The sequence below is a fragment of the Marmota marmota genome, unplaced genomic scaffold, assembly GCF_001458135.2.
Source record: "Marmota marmota marmota unplaced genomic scaffold, marMar, whole genome shotgun sequence".
Classification (NCBI taxonomy): Eukaryota; Metazoa; Chordata; class Mammalia; order Rodentia; family Sciuridae; genus Marmota; species Marmota marmota.
Genome location: NW_026000057.1, coordinates 3,565,026 through 3,584,640, shown reverse-complemented (window position 1 = coordinate 3,584,640; position 19,615 = coordinate 3,565,026). Strand labels below are relative to the sequence as shown.

At 36.2% G+C, this 19,615-nt stretch overlaps 1 protein-coding gene across 1 annotated transcript in view; it reads left to right on the top strand.

Annotated features, from left to right (window-relative positions):
* Window positions 1-3,467: 3,467 nt before the first annotated feature.
* Window positions 3,468-19,615, top strand: part of Otud4 (OTU deubiquitinase 4) — a 42,308-nt gene continuing 26,160 nt past the window's right edge. The window contains exons 1-5 of the mRNA XM_015484445.2: window positions 3,468-4,302; window positions 7,617-7,667; window positions 16,513-16,559; window positions 17,285-17,357; window positions 18,889-18,970. Of these exons, the coding sequence (XP_015339931.1) occupies window positions 4,255-4,302; window positions 7,617-7,667; window positions 16,513-16,559; window positions 17,285-17,357; window positions 18,889-18,970 (301 nt within the window). The 5' untranslated portion in view covers window positions 3,468-4,254. The remainder of the gene's footprint in view (window positions 4,303-7,616; window positions 7,668-16,512; window positions 16,560-17,284; window positions 17,358-18,888; window positions 18,971-19,615) is intronic.

Sequence of the window (19,615 nt, the reverse complement as noted above, 5' to 3'; positions counted from 1 at the left end):
GGCGGGGTGGGACGCGGCGGCTCAGCTGTCCTGGCTGCCCACGTCCCGGGCCGCGCGTGGCCCGGCTGTCGTCACAGCCGCCCATTGTGGCGCCGGAATGGCACTGAGAGTTGAGGACAACTTGTGAGGCCTGCGCGGAGCGTGCCTGCCGGGGACCTGGCGACAAGCTGGTTTTTCACTTGTGTTCCGCATTCAGCTCCCCTGGGTTTTCTAAGCGCAGCGTTCACGCCGGTGAACCGCACGTTTGCTAGAGGAGGTGGTGCCCCCTCCCCGTTTGTTGGACTTTGGAATGTGGGGTAATCAGGCTCACTGATGTCACTTGAAGCAAGGGGGCAAACTTTGCCGTTTGAGAAAACCCACCTTTTACAAATACAGAACATGTTGAATGAATTGAGCTTGAGTAGTTTCCACACCTCATTAGCTGGGCGAAGCAGCGGAGGTATACTAAAAAAATTCACGTTTTCCGAAAGTATTTTTGTGTTGGTTGGAGGAGGGAGTGTTAGTAACTAGGGTTCTCGGGGCCTTTCTTGACCGGATCCTCCACCCTCCCACCCCCGTTTGAAATGGCCAAAATCATTTTTAATAAACTTGCTTAGGAAGATGTTTGTGATTTTTTTTTTGAAAGTTTTTTTTTTTTTCGTGTTATATAATACTGTACATTGTAAGTGTGCAGTCACCAAAAAGCATCGTATATTTGAAAAATAGCTGCTTGAGTAGTTGGATAAAAAAGTTTCACTGCCCGGGTATTTTCATACCTTTCATAGTTTGTTTCCCTTTGGCTAAGGAACAACTCCTCCTCATACCCTGGGGGGTTTTTAATGATGCTTCTGGTTTTTTTCCTTCCCCCTCACTTTTTCTGAATGTTAAATAGCTTTTAGAATTTCTATTTGTGAATAAGTGTTTTATCTAACATCTGGAGACTAGTCTGACTAGTATGTTCTCTCCCTCTTTTTTTTTGTGATATTGGGAATTGAACCCAGGGACACTGTACCACTGAGCCACACCCCCACACCCCACATTTTTTTTTTTTTTAAATTTTGAGATCGGGTCTGGCTATGTTGTTGAGGCTGACCTGGATTTTGCATCCTCCTACCTCAGCATCCTGAGTAGCTGGGATTACAGGCTTGAGCCCTGGTGTCTGGGTGTTCTCCTTTTTTAAAAACATCAATAGGCCAGATATTTATTTTCAAAGGCCTCTCGTTTTTTACATCTATAGTATGGAATCTTTGTTTAAAACAAGAAATTGATTTATTGGGGATCAGCCTTTGCAGCATTTCAGGCATTGATAGTGAAACATTTTCTTTAAAAGTTCTCCAAACCAGGCTCTGTCTTTTTCAGTTCATTAAACTGCTCTGATTTTCAGAAATTTAGGATGTTCAGTGTGAGTGGAGTATGTTCACACACCCACCCCAGTACTATCAGTAGGTAAACAGTCTGCCCCATTTGTGAATTTTTCAAATCTCCCCATCTGTTGTGCTTCCTCTGTCTCAGCCTTTTTGGACTCCTCAACACCTCCAGAAGCAGAAGAGATGAAAATGAAGTCAGCTCATAGTTAATAGATACTATTGGCTTTAGCAAGAGTTTGGTCAGGAAGGAGGTAGAAGTTAAATTTGGAGTTGAATTATTCAGATCCTAGTTATTGAAGCAGAAAGGTTTGACTGTTTCCACTATTATATGCCATAGTTGGTGAACCTGGATTATTCAGAAGCCTGTTCATAGTGTAGTAGAATTTATTGAGTATTTTTGTAGGGGCAAGAGCTAGTTAACACTAAAAACTCACTAACATCCAATAACACTTTTTTTTTGTAATTTATTATAATGGGATTCAGGTTGGGCATAAGGGACTGCCTTCTCCAATTATCTGACTCTGATTTTGAGCTTAGCTCTAGGAGATGAATTTTTGGGTGAAGACTGGGTTTTTCAGCAGACGGGACTAAGGGTGTAGCAGTTATGGCTAAAGGCAAAGTGTGGGGAAAAGGGAGATAACACCACTCAGGCTGCCCTTTTAAAATGAGTACAAAGGATTTTCTTTTAAACTAATGATTTTTATATAAAATTACAATAGGTAAAATTTCTAAGGAGTCAGTAATCTAAATGGCAGGCTGTAGAGATGGGGAGATCACATTTTTGGGCCTGCAGGAGGCCTGACCTGAATCAGCTCCTAGCCATAGAGCTAAAAATAGGGCACTCTTAGAGGACTTGCTAAAACAGTGTGTCTCATCCTTTCCCAGTGTTTATCACTATCTTGTCCTAAGGAGCGATGGAAAGCCTCCTCTCTGTAGCTTACTTTCATGTTTGCAATAGTTTGTAAAGATGGATTTTTACCACACCATTTGAATTCTTCTTGAGGTCTTTGAACTTGTGCAGTAATTTACTTTTTATACAGTTGTCATTTAACCTTGCTTGTCTTGCAGTGTTTGGCTTTGTAAATTACCAGCACCCCACAATTTATGGAACTTGAGAGTTTTGCTTTTGAGCAACAAGTTTAGATTGATTCTATATGCTAAAATATTTGTTAAAAGAGGAGAAAAACCATTAGATATCCTGCCATTGTTTTTGATGGGAAATAAGCTTTACTAACTTATATCTGCCACCTGTTGCTAGGTAGATGGCTTTAATAGTAGCTCTACTTTGCTAATGGCAGGAAAGCCCTATCGGATGACACTGCCTGAGTCATACTAAAAATGACTTGATTCATGATAGTGTCTAACGTTAGCTACAGAAGTGTTGGCTGAATGTCATTTGTGGAACTGGCAAAAAAAAATTTGGGTGGGTTTTTTTTTTTTTGTGTGTGTGTGTTAAGTGTTGAACCCAGAACCTTATGCTTGCTAAGTGAGCACTCTATCATTGAGCTACACCTTCAGCGTTGTATGGTAGTCATATATGAATGGATATGTGAGCAGTACCCCGTGTGCTGGAAGCTTAGAAAAAGGCTACTATTTAATAGAATCACAAGGTTTACCCAGTGAAGCTGAAAACCAACTAGTAAACTGAAAATCAATTCAGTTGCTAACTTTAGCTAGTTGGTAAAGAGTTCCTTCAGTGTATCATAGTGTAATAAGACATACTAGTTGTCCAGGCTATTGTGCCTATGGTTCTGTGGGTATAAATGAGCCTTGGCTATGATCCAAGGGAGCTGTAAAACATGTATCTTGAGTCTTGTCTTTCCTGAATTCTCCACTCACCCTGAATATATGGGAGACTCACTCAATAGGAGCTGTAGTTTAATTTTTTTTTTCTTTTGATGGTATTGGGGGTTTAATCCAGGGTCACTCTTAACACTGAGCTCTATTCCCAGCCCCCTTTTTTTTAATTTATAAATTTTGAGACAGGGTCTTGCTAAGTTGCCAAATTTTCTGAACCCCAGTACCACACACACTCAAAAAGAGTTAAAGCTTGGTGCATACCTGTAATCCCAGCAGCTTGGGAAGCTGAGGCAGGAGGATTGCAAGTTCAAGACTTGGCAATTTAGTGAAATCATGCTTCAAAGTGAAATCTTAAAAAAAGGGAACTGGGGAATGTAGCTTAGTGGTAGACCACCTCTGGGATCAGTCCACATAATCCCCGCTCCCTACCACAGTCATATCCAAAGCCTCTTAGGATAACAGCATTTTTATATCTTCCAGACTGTCTACTTCTTTTAAGTCTTGTAAACTTGGTAAAGAGTTCCTTAACTTTTCTGAAACCATGATGGACTTAAATTTCTGTGTAAGGCCACTAAATACATTCACAATTATTGGAAGAAAAAGTATCTCATACAGTCTTACAGCCCTAAAGACGATTACTAATGAAGTCACCTATTTTTCTCTTTTTTAACAAGCACAGGTTGAGGCTTTGCCCTGAGTAGCAGGGATTCTGTTAACTCTGCTTTCTGAAGAGCAGAGTTATTGTAGAAAGATGGCAAGAAAGGAAAGTGTCTTGTTTACGAAAGTGTGCTCAGAGGAGTGATTTTAGTGACTCAAAAGATAAATGGTAATACATTCTTTATAGAATGAATCTGGCTTAAGGAGTATTGCTGTATTTCTGTGTCATGCCATCTTCGTGCTTAGAGGAAGAGGTGAGATTGAGTAAAGGTCTCAAAATTATAGAAAGGGAAATGGAGGGAGACTGATAATCTATTGATTGTCCCATTACTGTGGGTGTGAAAGAAGGCATCAAGTTGTAACTGAAATCCACTTTTAACAAAATGCTTAATAGTACGTTGTTTTTTCTTTTTAGGTATTGCACTCTCAGTCTCGCCATGTTGAAGTTAGAATGGCCTGTATTCACTATCTTCGGGAGAACAGAGAGAAATTTGAAGCGGTAATTTATAATCTCTAATACCCATTTTGGTCTCTAGAAGTGTTCTGGTGGAAATGTCACAGGCTGGGTTATGAAAATAACCCTTGTTAAAAAAAAATCATTAAATCCAAACATATTCAGCTGTGAATATTCTAGGCTATTTTGTGTTACTAATTTATACATTTAGAAAACTTCTGTGATGAATAAGACAACTGTGGGGGATGGAAAGGATGACCTGGATGGGAGACTTGTATACTATACATTAGGACTTGATATGCTCAGGGAAATGGGTGTTGAGATTAATAGTGATTTGTGTGATTGGTAACTGCTGATGAATTTAAAAAGTTTCAGATTTGAAGTATAAAAACGATGCTGAACAGAAGTAATGCTGAACTATTTTATCAGAAGGCATTTCTAGATTTTTAATTTTCAGAGATCATTGTGAAATCACATCAGAACACTGTAATTATATAAATGTTGATTAATAGTTAATAAAATGTTGTATAACAACAGTATAATTTTCTCAGTAGTGTGTAGAAGGCTGTGAAATAAGTTGCCACCTGATCTATTTTTATTATATATTCAAAGCCTTGCAGGATTTACTGCTTACTGGTTTTATGACCTAGAATTATATAACCTGACAACTTTTAATGGTATTTCCCCCCATTGACTTGTAAAGAATATTGACATTTGGCAAATAACTAAATTTTTTTTATTTGTTCTTTTTAGATAGACATGACAGTGTAGTGTATTTTGACATATATAGAGAGAGTATAACTTCCCATTCTTGTGGTTGAACATGACGTGGAGTTAGACTGGTCGTGTATTCATATAGGAACTAGGAAAGTTATGTTCAATTCATTCTACTTTCTTTCCTATTCCCATCTCCCCTTCCTTTCCTTTATTCCCCTTTGTCTAATCTAGTGAACTTCTGTTCTTCCCTCCCCCATCCCCTATTGTGTCTTAGCATCCACATATTAGAGAGAATATTTGACTTTTCTTTTTTTGGGATTGGCTCAATTCACTTAGCATGATAGTCTACAGTTCCATTCATTTACCGCTAGTTGCCATAATTTCATTCTTCTTTATGGCTCAGTAATATTCCATTTTGTGTATATACCACATACTCTTTATCCATTCATCTGTTGAAGGGCACCTAGGTTGGTTCTATAGCTTAATTATTGTGAATTGAGCTGCTCTGGACATTGATATGTCCGGGTCACTATAGAATGCTTGATTTTAAGTCCTTTGAGTATAAACCAAGGAGTGGGATAACTGGGTCAAATGGTGGTTCCATTCCAAGTTTTCTGAATAATCTCCATACTGCTTTCTAGAGTGTTGCACCAATTTGCAATCTTACCAGCAATGTATGAGTGTACCTTTTCCCCCCACATCCTTGCCAACATTTGTGATTACTTATGTTGATAATTGCCATTCTGATTGGAGTGAGATGAAATTTCAGTGTAGTTTTAATTTGCATTTCTCTAATTGCTAGAGATATTGAACATTTTTTCATATATTTGTTGACTACTCATATTTCTTTTGTGAAGTGTCTGTTCAGTTCTTTTGCCCATGTATTGATTGGGTTAGCAAATAACTAGATTTTAAGACTGAACAGATAGAAGACATCTTAGTTAAATGTATTCTTGGATTGGGATTCTCTATATTCAAGCAAATTCTGAATGTTGTGGTTAGAATGGATAGTAATAAATTGTAGGAAGGAGAGTTACCTGCTTAATCAGGTGATTTGAAACCTTATTTTATGGTAACAGAGGACTATGGTGTTATGGAGTGAAGAGGGGAGAAGTGGCATGGTTTATAAATATTTGAAGAAATTTCACGTGGATTAATGATTACTGACCCAAAAGGTAAAAATCATGTTGATAATATGGACATTGTTAACATTGTTTGAACTCTTACTGTGTGTCATATATTGTTTTAAGTGCTTCACATGTATTTATTTAATTCATATAATCTTATAAGATATATGATCAGCTGTTGAAAGTTCTGAGGGGGAAAGATTTACTTTTCTTATAATAAGAACCCTAGTAGTTTCTGTTGACCAGAGTTGGAAAGGGGTATTGTGGGTAAGATATACCTTGCTCTACTTAACAGTGTCACCCATGGCCTAGCAGGACACTTTCTGCTTAGAAAGGAGGCTTACATTGGGCGCAGGTTTGTGTTGGAAAAACACTTAGGTCTTTACAAACTTTAAATGGCACTATGGGTTTCTTTTAAAAGTCTGTAAATAATTATCTAATATGGAATAGTAGCATCTGATTGATGGGGATTTAAAAATATGTGTTAAAATTTAAGATGCTTTTTGGAAATCTGTTAATATACGATTTATGAAAGAATGTCAGAACAAATCCATGGGTGTTTAAAATTATAGACTAGGAAGTATGTTTTTAGTGTACTTAACTGGGATTATAAATTACATAAAATTGACTGGTGGGTCAGGTGGATGTTTTTTAGAGCTTTCTCAAGTTAGTGCAGTTGCTATGAGAAAAACAAGGTTGGATGATCATATAGTGTGAATAAATTAATTTTATGTTTAAATAACAGTGAAGCAACAGTATTAGATAGATTCTGTTGATGCTTCAGAATATCTTTAGCATTATTAGTTTTCATCTTGTGGATAACTGACCTAGAGACAATGAATGCTTATATCTGTATTATTAAGATAATTATTAAGATAACATGCTTTCTTAGCTATTATGTTTGTCTTTGTTTTTATTCTCTTCTACACACTGACCACTACCAAATTTATCCAAAAGCACTGCTTTCATCGTGTAATTTCTCAGTTCAGGATGTCATATGCAGTGACCTTTGAATTACCTTTCCTGTCTAGTCTGAAATTCCTGCCTGGGTTAAGGCCCTCTATAAACAACAGTCCCCCATTTGGTTTCCTTTCTTGCTCAGCTCCCTAACAAGTTGCCCCGCTCCAGCTGGCTAGGAGCTGGCTAGATCGTTGCTCCCGTTGCCCCTGTCGCCCCTGTCTTCCCAAGACGGAGTTCTTCCTCCTTATGCCACAAGGGCCATTGCTGTGGAGTGTCTGCTCCCTGTGTGCCCATCCAGATTCTGACCAGCCTTCATCTTGAGTCACTCCTATTCCTGGAAACTCTTTCTGGCAATGTTTCCTTCTTTAAATTCTTTTATATGTTTATGGTCTTAAATTATTTGTATATATTATCATCATTATTTATTTTAATATTACTGGTGTATCCGAGGTTTGTATAAGATCTCGGTAATTTAAAGTGAATAGTTAACAGTGAAGCAGTGAACTGTTTTTTGACATAACATTCCTAACAGACTTTTTTTTTTTTTTTTTGCAGTTTATAGAAGGGTCATTTGAAGAGTATTTAAAACGTTTGGAAAATCCACAGGTATGCAGTAATGTTCTAAATATATTTTTGTGTGTATCCAACATAATGTATTTGAAATTCATTAAGAAGGAAGTTAATAGTACAGTTTTTAGGGGGTTACAGGCATACACTATTTCCTAGTTAATAGTACAGTGTTTAGGGGGTACGGGGATCGCGTACACCATTTCCTACGAATGTGTAGGAAGGCATTTTGTTGAGCATTTATTTGGAAGTCAATTTGAGCTGTATACTAGAAGTTTTCTCACTATAGACAGGAGTCATGCTATCTTTGTCTTTGCCATAATAGCATGTGGATGTAGCATACAAGATTGAAATAAAAATGGTGATGATTTTCAGATTGCCTTGTTGGTTTGTGTGTGGAACTTGATGGACAGGTGAGATTTGATCTTTTCCTTAGGCAACCGAGAAGGCAAAGTTCTTTGGAAGTTGTATTTCCCATGATTAACTTGTGAAGGGGGAGGAGAAAAGGGTAGCATGTCTCCACCAACTTCTGCTAACACATTTTAGTCATGTTGAAATTAAAAGAATTCTTTTTTTTTTTCCCATGCTTATAAAACTCATGTTCTCACTGTAAAAGTCCAAATATCATGAAATGTGGGCTGGGTATGCAGCTCAGTGACAGAGTATGTGCTTAGCATATTCGGGGGCGCTGGTTTTGGTCCTCAACATCACACATATACACATACACATTCATGTACACAAACTGGAATATTGTGGAATGCCATTTAGAATGTTACAATTTGTCAACTGTTAAAAGAAAAAAATAACATCGGCAAAGAAAAAAGATAAGGAGTTAGATAGGTGGTAAAGGGAATGTTAATGTTGGAAGAAGGGTGTTTGATCAGTAATTGGGTCATCTGTTTGATTCCCTGTTGCTATTTGGAGTGTTTGATTTATGGGCTGAGAATAACTAGTCACCCTGAGAATGCATAGATGAGATAACCAAATAATTTTTTCTACTATAGAGAAAAGAGAGTCAAATACAAATTAGTAAATCATGTGTGTTCCAAGAAATACAGATACAGTGCTATATTTTAAGTCACTCACTTTTGGGGGCTTTGTTTTGTTTTTGGTTTTTTGTGGTGCTAGGGATTGAGCCCAGGGCCTTGTGCATGTAAGGCAGGCACTCTACCAACTGAGCTATATCCCCAGCCCCAGATGTGATGCTCCAAGTACTCAAGGTTTTATTTCCAGCTGGGTTGATGAAGAGTTTGTGAGTTCATATTTGAAGTCTGAATAGATTCTAAACAAGCAGTGCCTGTACTGAAGGATATTCTGTCGGTGAAAACTGAGCAAGTTAGATGCAGAAAACAGATCAGTTTATGTGAAGCATGGAACATTCTAAGGTTGGAGGGAGTGAGAAAGAAGTCAGAGGGCAGGCTGGGGCTGGATTGTGGGAGAGCCTTCAGTGTTAAGCTCAGTAATTTGGAGCTTATGTTTTAGACCAGTCTTTCTCAAGATATTTATGATTTATTGATTGTCTGCATCAGAATCACCTGGTGTGCTTGTAACAAATATAGAATCCCTGGCTTCTAACCCATATCTAAACTCTCAGCTCTGGGGTCTCTGTATATGGCCTTGGAAAGACGTCAAGATTTTTGAGATAGGGACATGAGATTAGTGGTCACCACATCTCAAATTGTAACTGTTAGCCTCAACACTTGCCCTATTTCCCTTTCCTGCTTTTATTTTTTTCTGCCACACTTATACCATTCTGTATAATAAATATTTTGTTCGTTTTTTTTTTTTTTTCTATTAGAATTAAGCTTTGTGAACACAGATTTCTGTATGTCTTGTTCACTGGTGTGCCCCAGACCAGGAATAGTGCCTGGTATTTTTGCTGACTGAATGGACACGTGAAAAGAATGATGTGCAAAAGTTTGAAGTGAATGAGACCAGAGGCAGAAAAACCCATTTTTATTTTTAAAAAGTTAAAATTAACACACAGTTGTACATATTTATGGGATGCAGGGTATCATTTAATGATCAGGTCAGGCTGATAGGCATATCTATCACTTTCAACATTATCATTTCTTTGTATTGGGGACACTAAAGTCTTTATTAGCTGTTTTCAAATATGTGACTAATTGTTGTCAGTAATTGTATCCTATTATGCTATAGAACATGAGAAGTTATTTCTCCTATCCAACTGCACTCCTCTACCTGTTAACCATCTCTCTGTCATACCCCCATCCACATACAAGTGAGAATGTACAGGCAGTATTTGTCAGACTCATTTTGAAATTGTTTAAAATATTGCTAATATATGGAAAACTGTCTACATTGTATTAAGTATAAAAAGCAGTAATTACAGTTTTACTCCAGTTTTGGAGACAAATACTCCAGGAAGGCCTTTTCTCTGATTAAATTTTTATTTGAATAGTTTTGAAACTTAGTATCAGCATATACTATGATCACAGATTCATTTTCCTGAAGTTTACATTTTTATCTCTGTTTATAAGCCATTTTGAAAAGGATTAAATATTTTAATTGTTTAATTCCCAGAGTTGAACTTTCAATTTGGAGTGCCTAATTGGTGATCAGTGTGTATATTTCAAATGAATGTTAAATCTATATCTTGTTACAAGTAGGAGGGAAGGTGAAAACTAGAATGTCAACAGTTGGTATATAATTATGTGATTTTTATTTTCTTTATATAAAATACAGGAAATGACAAAGTCCATTTATTATTTTTTTAATCAGAAAACCCCATTATGATGTTTCTTATTGATATTTGTTCAGCACTTCAGGCTAATAGACTATAAGAGCCTGAGCTAGGATCTACAAAGTGGTAGTGCAAAGAGGGGAGACATAGGGAGGAAATGATGCAGTGTGGACTGAATTGAGATTGATTTGATTTTGTGGTTACCAGAAAAGAAGGTGCTTTGATTGCTGGGGCTAGGTGGTCTGGCCAGGTTTTTTTTATCCCCCTTCAATAATTAGGACTTCTTAGGACACTCCACATCTGATCAAACCTCTCCTTTGTGTCTTAAGTGCCTCCCGAACAGTTTTTTCTTCATTATTAAATAGCAACGATACTTATAAATCATTCTGGGTTTTTTCTTCCCTGATACACAGGATGTATAAGATGAAAAGAGAAATACAGTTGCTGAATAAACTCTTAATTCATCCACTTCTCAAAGAAAGCATTTATATCCTTTTAAAGATTCCAGTAGAGCTGGGCTGGGGATGTGGCTGAAGCGGTAGCGCGCTCGCCTGGCATGCGTGTGGCCCGGGTTCGATCCTCAGCACCACATACAAACAAAGACGTTGTGTCCGTCAAAAAAAAAAAAAAAAAAAAAAAAAAAAGATTCCAGTAGAGCATGTTGAAAATAGCCTAAACTTTTGCAAGAAGTATTTTGTTAGCTTTAGTGAAGTAAATTGGCCTCTTGTCTGTTAAATATGGATTCATTCAGTTTGGATTTATCATTCATTCATATGGTTTGTTTGGTTACCAAACTTTTTAAAAATAGTTTGCTATTCGAGATCTAACCCAGGGGTGTTTTACTGTTGCGCTACATACCCAGCTCATTTTATTTTTTTATTTTGAGACTGGTCTTGCTAAGTTGCTGAGGTTGGCCTTGAACTTTTGTTTCTCCTGCTTCAGCCTCCCAAGTTGCTGTGATTACAGACATGCGCCTCTTTGCCTGGCTAAAATTCACTGGTCATAAATGTACAACTTGATGAGATTTGACAAACATAAATTATTGTGTAAACACCACCACCAACATAATATAGGACATTTCCATTGCTCCTAGAAGTGTTCCCCATGCCTTTTTACATTTAATCTCCTCCTTTTACCTTATGGTTTCTGGTAATCACTGATCTGCTTTCTAAGTTTTGGCTTGTTTAGATATATGTAAGTAGGACGGTATAATTTGTAGTCTCACATGTTTGGTTTCTTTCCCTTAGCATGATGGGGAAACACTTTTAAGATTCATCCATGTAGTTGAGTCTTCATCAGTGGTTTATTCCTTTCTACCGCAAAGGATAGTTCACTTCATAGAATGTCCACAATGTATCTATTTACTAGTTAATTGATATTTGGATTCTTTCTAGTTTGGATCTGTTAAAATTGAAGGTACTGTCAACATTTGCTATAGATACAAGTCTTTGTGTGGGCATAAGACTTCTCTTGGATGAATGTAAAGAGAAGAATTTCGAGGTCATGGTAAATAAATGTTTAACTTAATGAGAAATAGCCAAACTTTTTTCCCAAAGAATCTGTACTATTTTGCTTTCTAATCAGCAGTATGTGAGAATTTCAGTTGCTTCATATCTTTGCCAGCGCTCACTGTGATTTGATTTGCATTTTTCTAATGATGTTGAATATCTTTTTATGTGCTTATTTGTCATCCATATGTCTTTGGGAAAATGTCTGTTCATTTTGCCCATTTTTTGTTGTTGTTGGTCTTACTGAATTCTGCAACAAATCCTGTGTTGGCTGTGTATTTTGCAAATGTTTTCTTCCAGTTTGTCTTAGCTTTTCATTTTCCTAATAGTATCTTTTAAGAAATAGTTTAATTTGGATGATTTTCAGAAAATTTAAATTATGTAGTTTTGATGTAATGTGGTTCATTAAAACAGATGTGGCAATAACTCTTTTCTCTCATCTATGAGAAAGTCCTGGAAAATGCTAAGTGGAATTAACAGCCTTAAGTAGGAAGGTAGTGGTCTTAGAACATGGGTATGTTTTCTACTAATACTTAACAACTGATCTTGGTTAAGGTGGCAGCCATTGTTTACTTAACTGGACTACAACAGAATTCATTGTGAAAGTGACATGTAAAAAGTATCATATTATTTAATAATGTCATTCTCATGAGAACATGTCTTATTTTGTTGCCTCCAGTAGACTTTTTTCCATCTTTTAAAGTGATGTAATACATCACATAAACTTAAAAAAAAAAGTATTTTGTGTTTGTTGATCTAAACACTTTGCAAGTATTAGAAAAGTAGTTTGCAGTTTGTGATCTAAACATATCAGTGGGTTTCCTGTAGGCCAGAAGGTGTCACTTGTAACAGTTTGTGAGAAGCTACCTTTGTTGGGCTAAGGCCTATTTTAAGAAATCTGTTTTAATATATGGCACCTGTTTCATTTTGAAACCCAAAGCCAACTTTGAAAAACTATTAAAATGAACTCTCTTTTCTTATTTTGAGGTACTGGGGATTGAACCAAAGGCACTCTACTACTGAGCTATCTCCCCTAGCCCTTTTTATATTTTTGAGACCGGTTGTCCCTGAGTTGCTTAGGCTGCCTTTAAACTTGGATCCTCCTACCTCAGCCTCCCACATTGTGGGGATTACAGGCATGCATGACCACGCTGGGCAAGATTGTCCTTTTCTGAGATGAAAACATTGGCTAACATCTTTTCCTCATCTCAGTTTTTTGCTTCCTTCAGGAAAGAAATGGCAGTGTTCAGTTACCATAGCTCACTGTTTTCAGTGATCCCTGTATTTAATAATTTCACAAGTAGTTTCAAAATTCTTATGTTAAAAGATTTTACAATATAGATATGTACAGAACAAAGGATGAAAATGCTTCTTTCTTAATCTGAATGTCCTCTCTACTGTCAATTTAAGTAAACGGCCTCTTTTCAGTTTCTATGCATACATATTCATACATACAGATAAATATACCTTTTTTTTTTAAAAGAGAGAGAGAGAGAATTTTAATATTTATTTTTTAGTTTTCAGCGGACACAACATCTTTGTTTGTATGTGGTGCTGAGGATCGAACCCGGGCCGCACGCATGCTAGGCAAGTGCGCTACTGCTTGAGCCACATCCCCAACCCTAAATATACCTTTTTGATTGTTTACACAGATCATGTTATTGTGACTTTTTAAAAATTTAATAGACTTGCGTGTTAAAAATTTAATAGACTTTCGTGGTCTTTCCAAGTCATTTCAAAAGGATGCATCTCATTTTCCATGAATGCATGATGTTCTGTTGTACAGTTTAATTATAGATTAAATTATTTATTTCATAGGATTCTCCCCCCATCCCCCAAGTGCTGGGAATGCTCTACGAGTAAACTATGTTTCTCAGCCCTTTTATTTTATTTCAAGACAGGGTCTTGCTTGTGATCCTCCTGCCTCAGCTTCACAAGTCACTGGGATTACAGGCCTGTTGCCTTGTGCCAGTTTATTTCTTGGATTCTAGGAACTTTAAAAATAGTTTTTTTTTTCCATGACTAATTTTATTTTTGTAATTAATTAATTTATTTATTTTAATTAGTTATATGACAGCAGAATGCATTTTGATTCATTGTACATAATTGCAGCACAACTTTTCATTTCAGTGGTTGTACATGATGTAGCATCACACCATATGTGCAATCGTGCAATTGTACATGTACCTAGGGTAATGGTGTCCATCTCATTCTATCATCTTTCCTGCCCCCTGTACCCTCCCTACCTTTCCTCCCCCTTGCCCAATGACAGTTCCCTCCATTTTTCCCATGTCTATCCCTTCCCCATTATGGATCAGCATCCGCTTATCAGAGAGAACATTCAGCCTTTGGCTTTTTGGGATTGACTTATTTCACTTAGCATGATATTCTCCAACTCCATCCATTTACCGGCAAATGCCATAATTTTATTCTCTTTTAATGTTGAGTAATATTCTATTGTGTATATATATATATACCACAGTTTCTTTACCCATTCATCTATTGAGGAGCATCTAGATTGCTTGTGCAGTTTAGTTATTGTGAATTGAGCTGCTGTGAACATTGGTGTGGCTGCATTACTGTAGTATGCTAATTTTAAGTCCTTAGGGTATATATAAATCAAGGAGTGGGATAGCTGGGTCAAATGGTGGTTCCATTCCAAGTTTTCTAAGGCATTTCCATACTGCTTTCCAGATTGGTTGCATCAATTTGCAGTCCTACCAGCAATGTATGAATGTGCCTTTTCTCCCCACATCCTCACCAACATTTGTTGTTGTCTGTATTCTTGATAATTGCCATTCTGAGTGGAATGAGGTGAAATCTTAAGTTTTTATTCGCATTTCTCTAATTACTAGAGATGCTGTACGCTTTTTCATGTATTTGTTGATCGAATGTATATCCTCTGAGAAATGTCTGTTCAGCTCCTTAGCCCATTTATTGATTGGGTTATTATTATTATTATTTTTTGGTGTTAAGTTTTTTGAGTTCTTTATATATCCTAGAGATTAGTGCTCTATCTGATGTGTGTGTGTGGAAAAAATTTCCTCCCAAAATGTCGGCTTTCTCTTTACCTCATTGATTGTTTCTTTTGTTGAGAAGAAGCTTTTTAGTTTGAGTTCATCTCTTTTATTAATTCCTGATTTTATTTCCTATGCTTTAGGAGTCTTGTTAAGGAAGTCAGGGCCTAATTTGACATGATGAAGACTTGGGCCTACTTTTTCCTCTATTAGGCACAGGGTGTCGACTAATTCCTAGGTCCTTGATCCACTTTGAGTTGAATTTTGTGCATGGTGAAAGATAGGCATTTAATTTCATTTTGCTGCATATGGATTTCCAGTTCTCCCAGACCATTTGTCGAGGAGGCTGTCTTTTCCAATATATGTTTTTGGCACCTTTGTCTAGTATGAGATAATTATATTTATGTGGGTTTGTCTCTGTCTTCTACTCTGTACCATTGGTCTACATGTCTATTTTGGTGCCAGTACCATGCTGTTTTTGTTACTGTAGCTTTGTAGTATAGTTTAAGGTCTGATATTGAGGATTGCTTTGACTATTCTGGGTTTCTTATTTTTCCAAATGAATTTCATGACTGCTTTTTCTGTTGCTATAAGGAATGACGTTGGGATTTTAATTGGAATCGCATGAATCTGTATAGTGCTTTGTATGGCCATTTTGACAGTATTAATTTTGCCTATCCAAGAGCATGGGAGATCTTTCCATCTTCTAAGGTCTTCTTCACTTTCTTTCTTTAGTGTTCTGTAGTTTTCATTGTAGAGGTCTCTGACCTCTTTTGTTAAGTTGATTCCCAAGTATTTTATTTTATTTTTTGAGACTATTGTGAATGGGGTAGTTTTCCTAACTCCTCTTTCAGAGGATTCATCAGTGATATATAGAAATGCATTTATGAATATTGATTTTATATCCTGCTACTCTGCTGAATTCATTTAAAAAATGTTTTTTAAAAACACCATTACAAGTAGCTTACAGATATCCTTGTTTATATACAGTTTTGTGGACATAACAGAATATTCTTTTAGAATAGATTGATTGAAGTTGAATTGCTGAGTCAAAGTGTGTATGGGTATTTTAAGTTTTGGTATGTACTGGCCATTTGCCTTTTAGAGGCTTAAAGCAATTTCTTTAAGGGTAGAATTTCCTTTATTTCAAAATGATTGCTGGGAACGTGTTCTCTTGAGGATCTTCATTCACCCTGAAGATAAGACAGGGTAGCCTTTGCTTTCACGTTTTCAGTTTGTACTACTCCATAGTCTTGTCAAGCAGATATGAACTGACATTACAGCCTATTTCTATAACCAAGATTTTTGTTAGAGTTAGCCTGCTTTTAGTATGTGTGCCAAATATATTGACCTATTTTGTATAAATGTCTTTGTAATAGTAATGATACTAACAATATTAATGGCTTTTAAAACTCATTAGCTGGGCTGGGGATGTGGCTTAAGTGGTAGCGCGCTCGCCTAGCATGAGTGAGGCACTGGGTTCGATTCTCAGCACCACATAAAAATAAAATAAAGATATTGTGTCCACCTAAAACTGAAAAATAAATATATATAAAAAACTCATTAGCTGTGTTGTATAATGGGTATGAGTAGCAGTGTTGTATAAGGTATATTGTAAAACATGTAATGCAGTCCTCCTTTTTTTTTCAATACAGGAATGGGTAGGACAAGTGGAAATAAGTGCCCTTTCTCTTATGTACAGGTAAACACTGTAATAGCATAAGTAAAAAATAAAATCACTGTGAAATTAATATATTTATTCTGCTGAAAATGTTAAAATAGGCTATTTTTACACACAGATGTAAAACATCCTAATTTTGGTGTGTATATGCGTTGTGTTAATTGCATCAGTTAGATTTAAGTTGTCAACATTTAGAAGTTTTAATTATCAAAATAGTTTTGGGAATGATACAGAAAGTTTTCCTGGCTGTGAAATAGCCCTCATCAACTTTATAAAGAAAAATGTAATTTCTCAGGTCAGTAGCATTGAATAGCCAGTAGAACAGAGCTAATAAAACAGGTATGTTAATGTTTAGTTTTACTACTTATGCCCCATATAAAGGAGCAGATCAGTACTTAGCTTTTTCTTTTCAAATGTTTAGATTTTTTCTCTTTATATCTTCTTTGAGTTCTAGGTCTCCCTTTAGAATTATGTCTGAAGTTTTGTGTGTGTGTACTTAAGCATGTCTGTGTGTGCAACACTCATACACATAAACAATCAAAATTATATTTGAAATTTTATTTCCAAGAAAAGATAATTTTATGTAGGTATTTTGCTGCTTAGTTATGTCATTACGCTCTTGTTTCTTCTCCAGTGCCTAAAATATGACCTTACGCTTATTAGTTAAGTGAATTGATGAATGAATTATTAAATTTAAATACATGAAGTATATTCCTTTAAAAGTCATTTCTAAATTTTATTTTCAGGAAAGATTTTGTAATTTATCGGGAACCAAATGTTTCTCCTTCACAAGTAACTGAAAATAATTTTCCTGAAAAGGTAAGAATTTTTCAAGTCTTTGTAAATGATTTAATTAAAAGAACCTATATTGACCTAATAAGTTGTAATTATAAGTGACTTTTTGAAATAATTGTGTGTGAAAGTTATGGCATTCTGAGTTTATATTATATTAGTATAATCATCATTGAGTCATATTATTTTGTATTTCCTCCATTATTGAACCCTCTTAAGTAATTTTAGTAAGTACACTGAAAATAATTATGCTACTAGTGTATATGATGAACTAGATTGTTTCTGTTGCTTTGTGTCAGTTTAAACATTAAATTGTAAAATAAGATTTTTTTTTTTTTAAGAGACAGAGAGAGAGAGAATTTTTTTAATATTTATTTTTTTAGTTTTTGGCGGACACAACATCTTTGTTTGTATGTGGTGCTCAGGATTGAACCCGGGCTGCACGCATGCCAGACGAGCGCGCTACCACTTGAGCCACATCCCCAGCCCCATAAATTGTAAAATAATTTGTGAAAGTAGGCTCTACTTTGCATCCAGGAATTCTTTGGTAACCACATGTATTTCCCATTGTAAAGATAATTTAAGTGGCAAGGGTATTAATGCATCATCTGGTCATAAAACAGAAACAATGGAAAAATTTCATGAAGCCAAAAAGCAAGAAAAATCAATTGACTCATTATAAGAGAATTTTGTTTTAATTAGCTCTTTGGGAACTGTGAAGTCTAAGTTGAAGGGATTTGTGTATCACCATACTTGTGGTGATAAAGGGAAGGGGAAGAGAGTGAATTACTGCCTTTATAAGGTCTTTGCTCTGGAGTTGGGCTTTACAACTGCAGTTTTTGGAACGAGACATTTCTAAAAAAATTTAATGTAAATTTCTCTATTCATTAGTAATTAAGTATTTAAAAAATACTAAAGTTGGGGCTGGAGATATAGCTCAGTTGTTAGTGTGCTTTCCTTGCATGCACAGGGCCCTGGGTTCATTTCCCAGCACCAAAAGAAAGGAAAAAAAAAAAAGTACTAAAGTTGGGGCTGGGGATGTGGCTCAAGCGGTAGCACGCTCGCCTGGCATGCATGCGGCTGGGGTTCGATCCTTTGCACCACATACAGAGATGTTGTGTCTGCCGAAAACTAAGAAAAAAAAATTAAAAAATTCTCAAAAAAAAAATATAAAGTACTAAAGTTGTAAAGAAGCAGAAAAATATTGTCTTTGATTCTGCCTCTTAAAGGTTACCATTACTAAGGTTTTGGAATTTTTTTTATGGTCTTTAAATTTGTTTTTAAGTATCTGAAATGTTTTCATGGTGTGTGTGTGGATGTGGGTATGTGTGTGTGTGAGAGAGAGAGATTCTATATAATTTCTGTATGTCATTAAGAACCTACTGATTTAATGGCTGTATAGCCTCTGGGAGTAGTATAGTTCAATAACATGGGAGCTTTATTTAGGTTGCTTCTGAAATACTTTTTATTTGGAAATGATATAGTGATTCAGAGGCATTGCAGACTAAGTTGTTTTGTAAATGTTGAGGCTGAAACATGTCTTGTTTTTCCCTTTCAGGTGTTACTATGTTTTTCCAATGGAAATCATTATGATATTGTCTATCCCATAAAGTATAAAGATAGTTCTGCTATGTGTCAGTGTAAGTATCACTGTGTATTTTTATGGAAAATTTTATTCCTAAGCTGTAAAGGAGTTACATGCATTTTTAGAGATGTTTGTGTATAGCTTAAACATCTAAATGAGTGAGCAAATCAAGGATTTGATTGTATTTGACTCTCAGGTAGGATTTCTTAACCTTTGCACTGTGAACATTCTGGGTCAGATAGTTTTCTGGTGTGGTGTTCTCCTGGATACTTTTGGGTGTTCAGTTGCATACTTGTGCTTCACCAATAGATGCTGGTAATACTTTATTTCTGCCATTTGTGACAATCAAAAATGTCTCCAGATTTTCCCAAATATTTCCTGGGGGATGATGTTTTTTCTCCTACCACTATTTGAGGAAGGTGCTCTAAGAGAATAGAAATGGCTTCTTGCCACAATTACCTCTTGGTCATCTGTTGTGACAAAGCATCATAACAAAGAAGTGGTGCCAGGCATGTAAAAACTTTTCCTGTTTTGTTTTGTTTATGCTTGGGATTGAACCCAGGGGCACTTTTACACTGAGCCATATCCCCAGCCCTTTTTATTTTTGAGACAGAATCTCACTGAGTTGCTTTGGATTTCCCTTAGTTGCTAAGGCTGGCTTTCAACTTGTGATCCTCCTTCCTTAGCTTCCCAAGTTGCT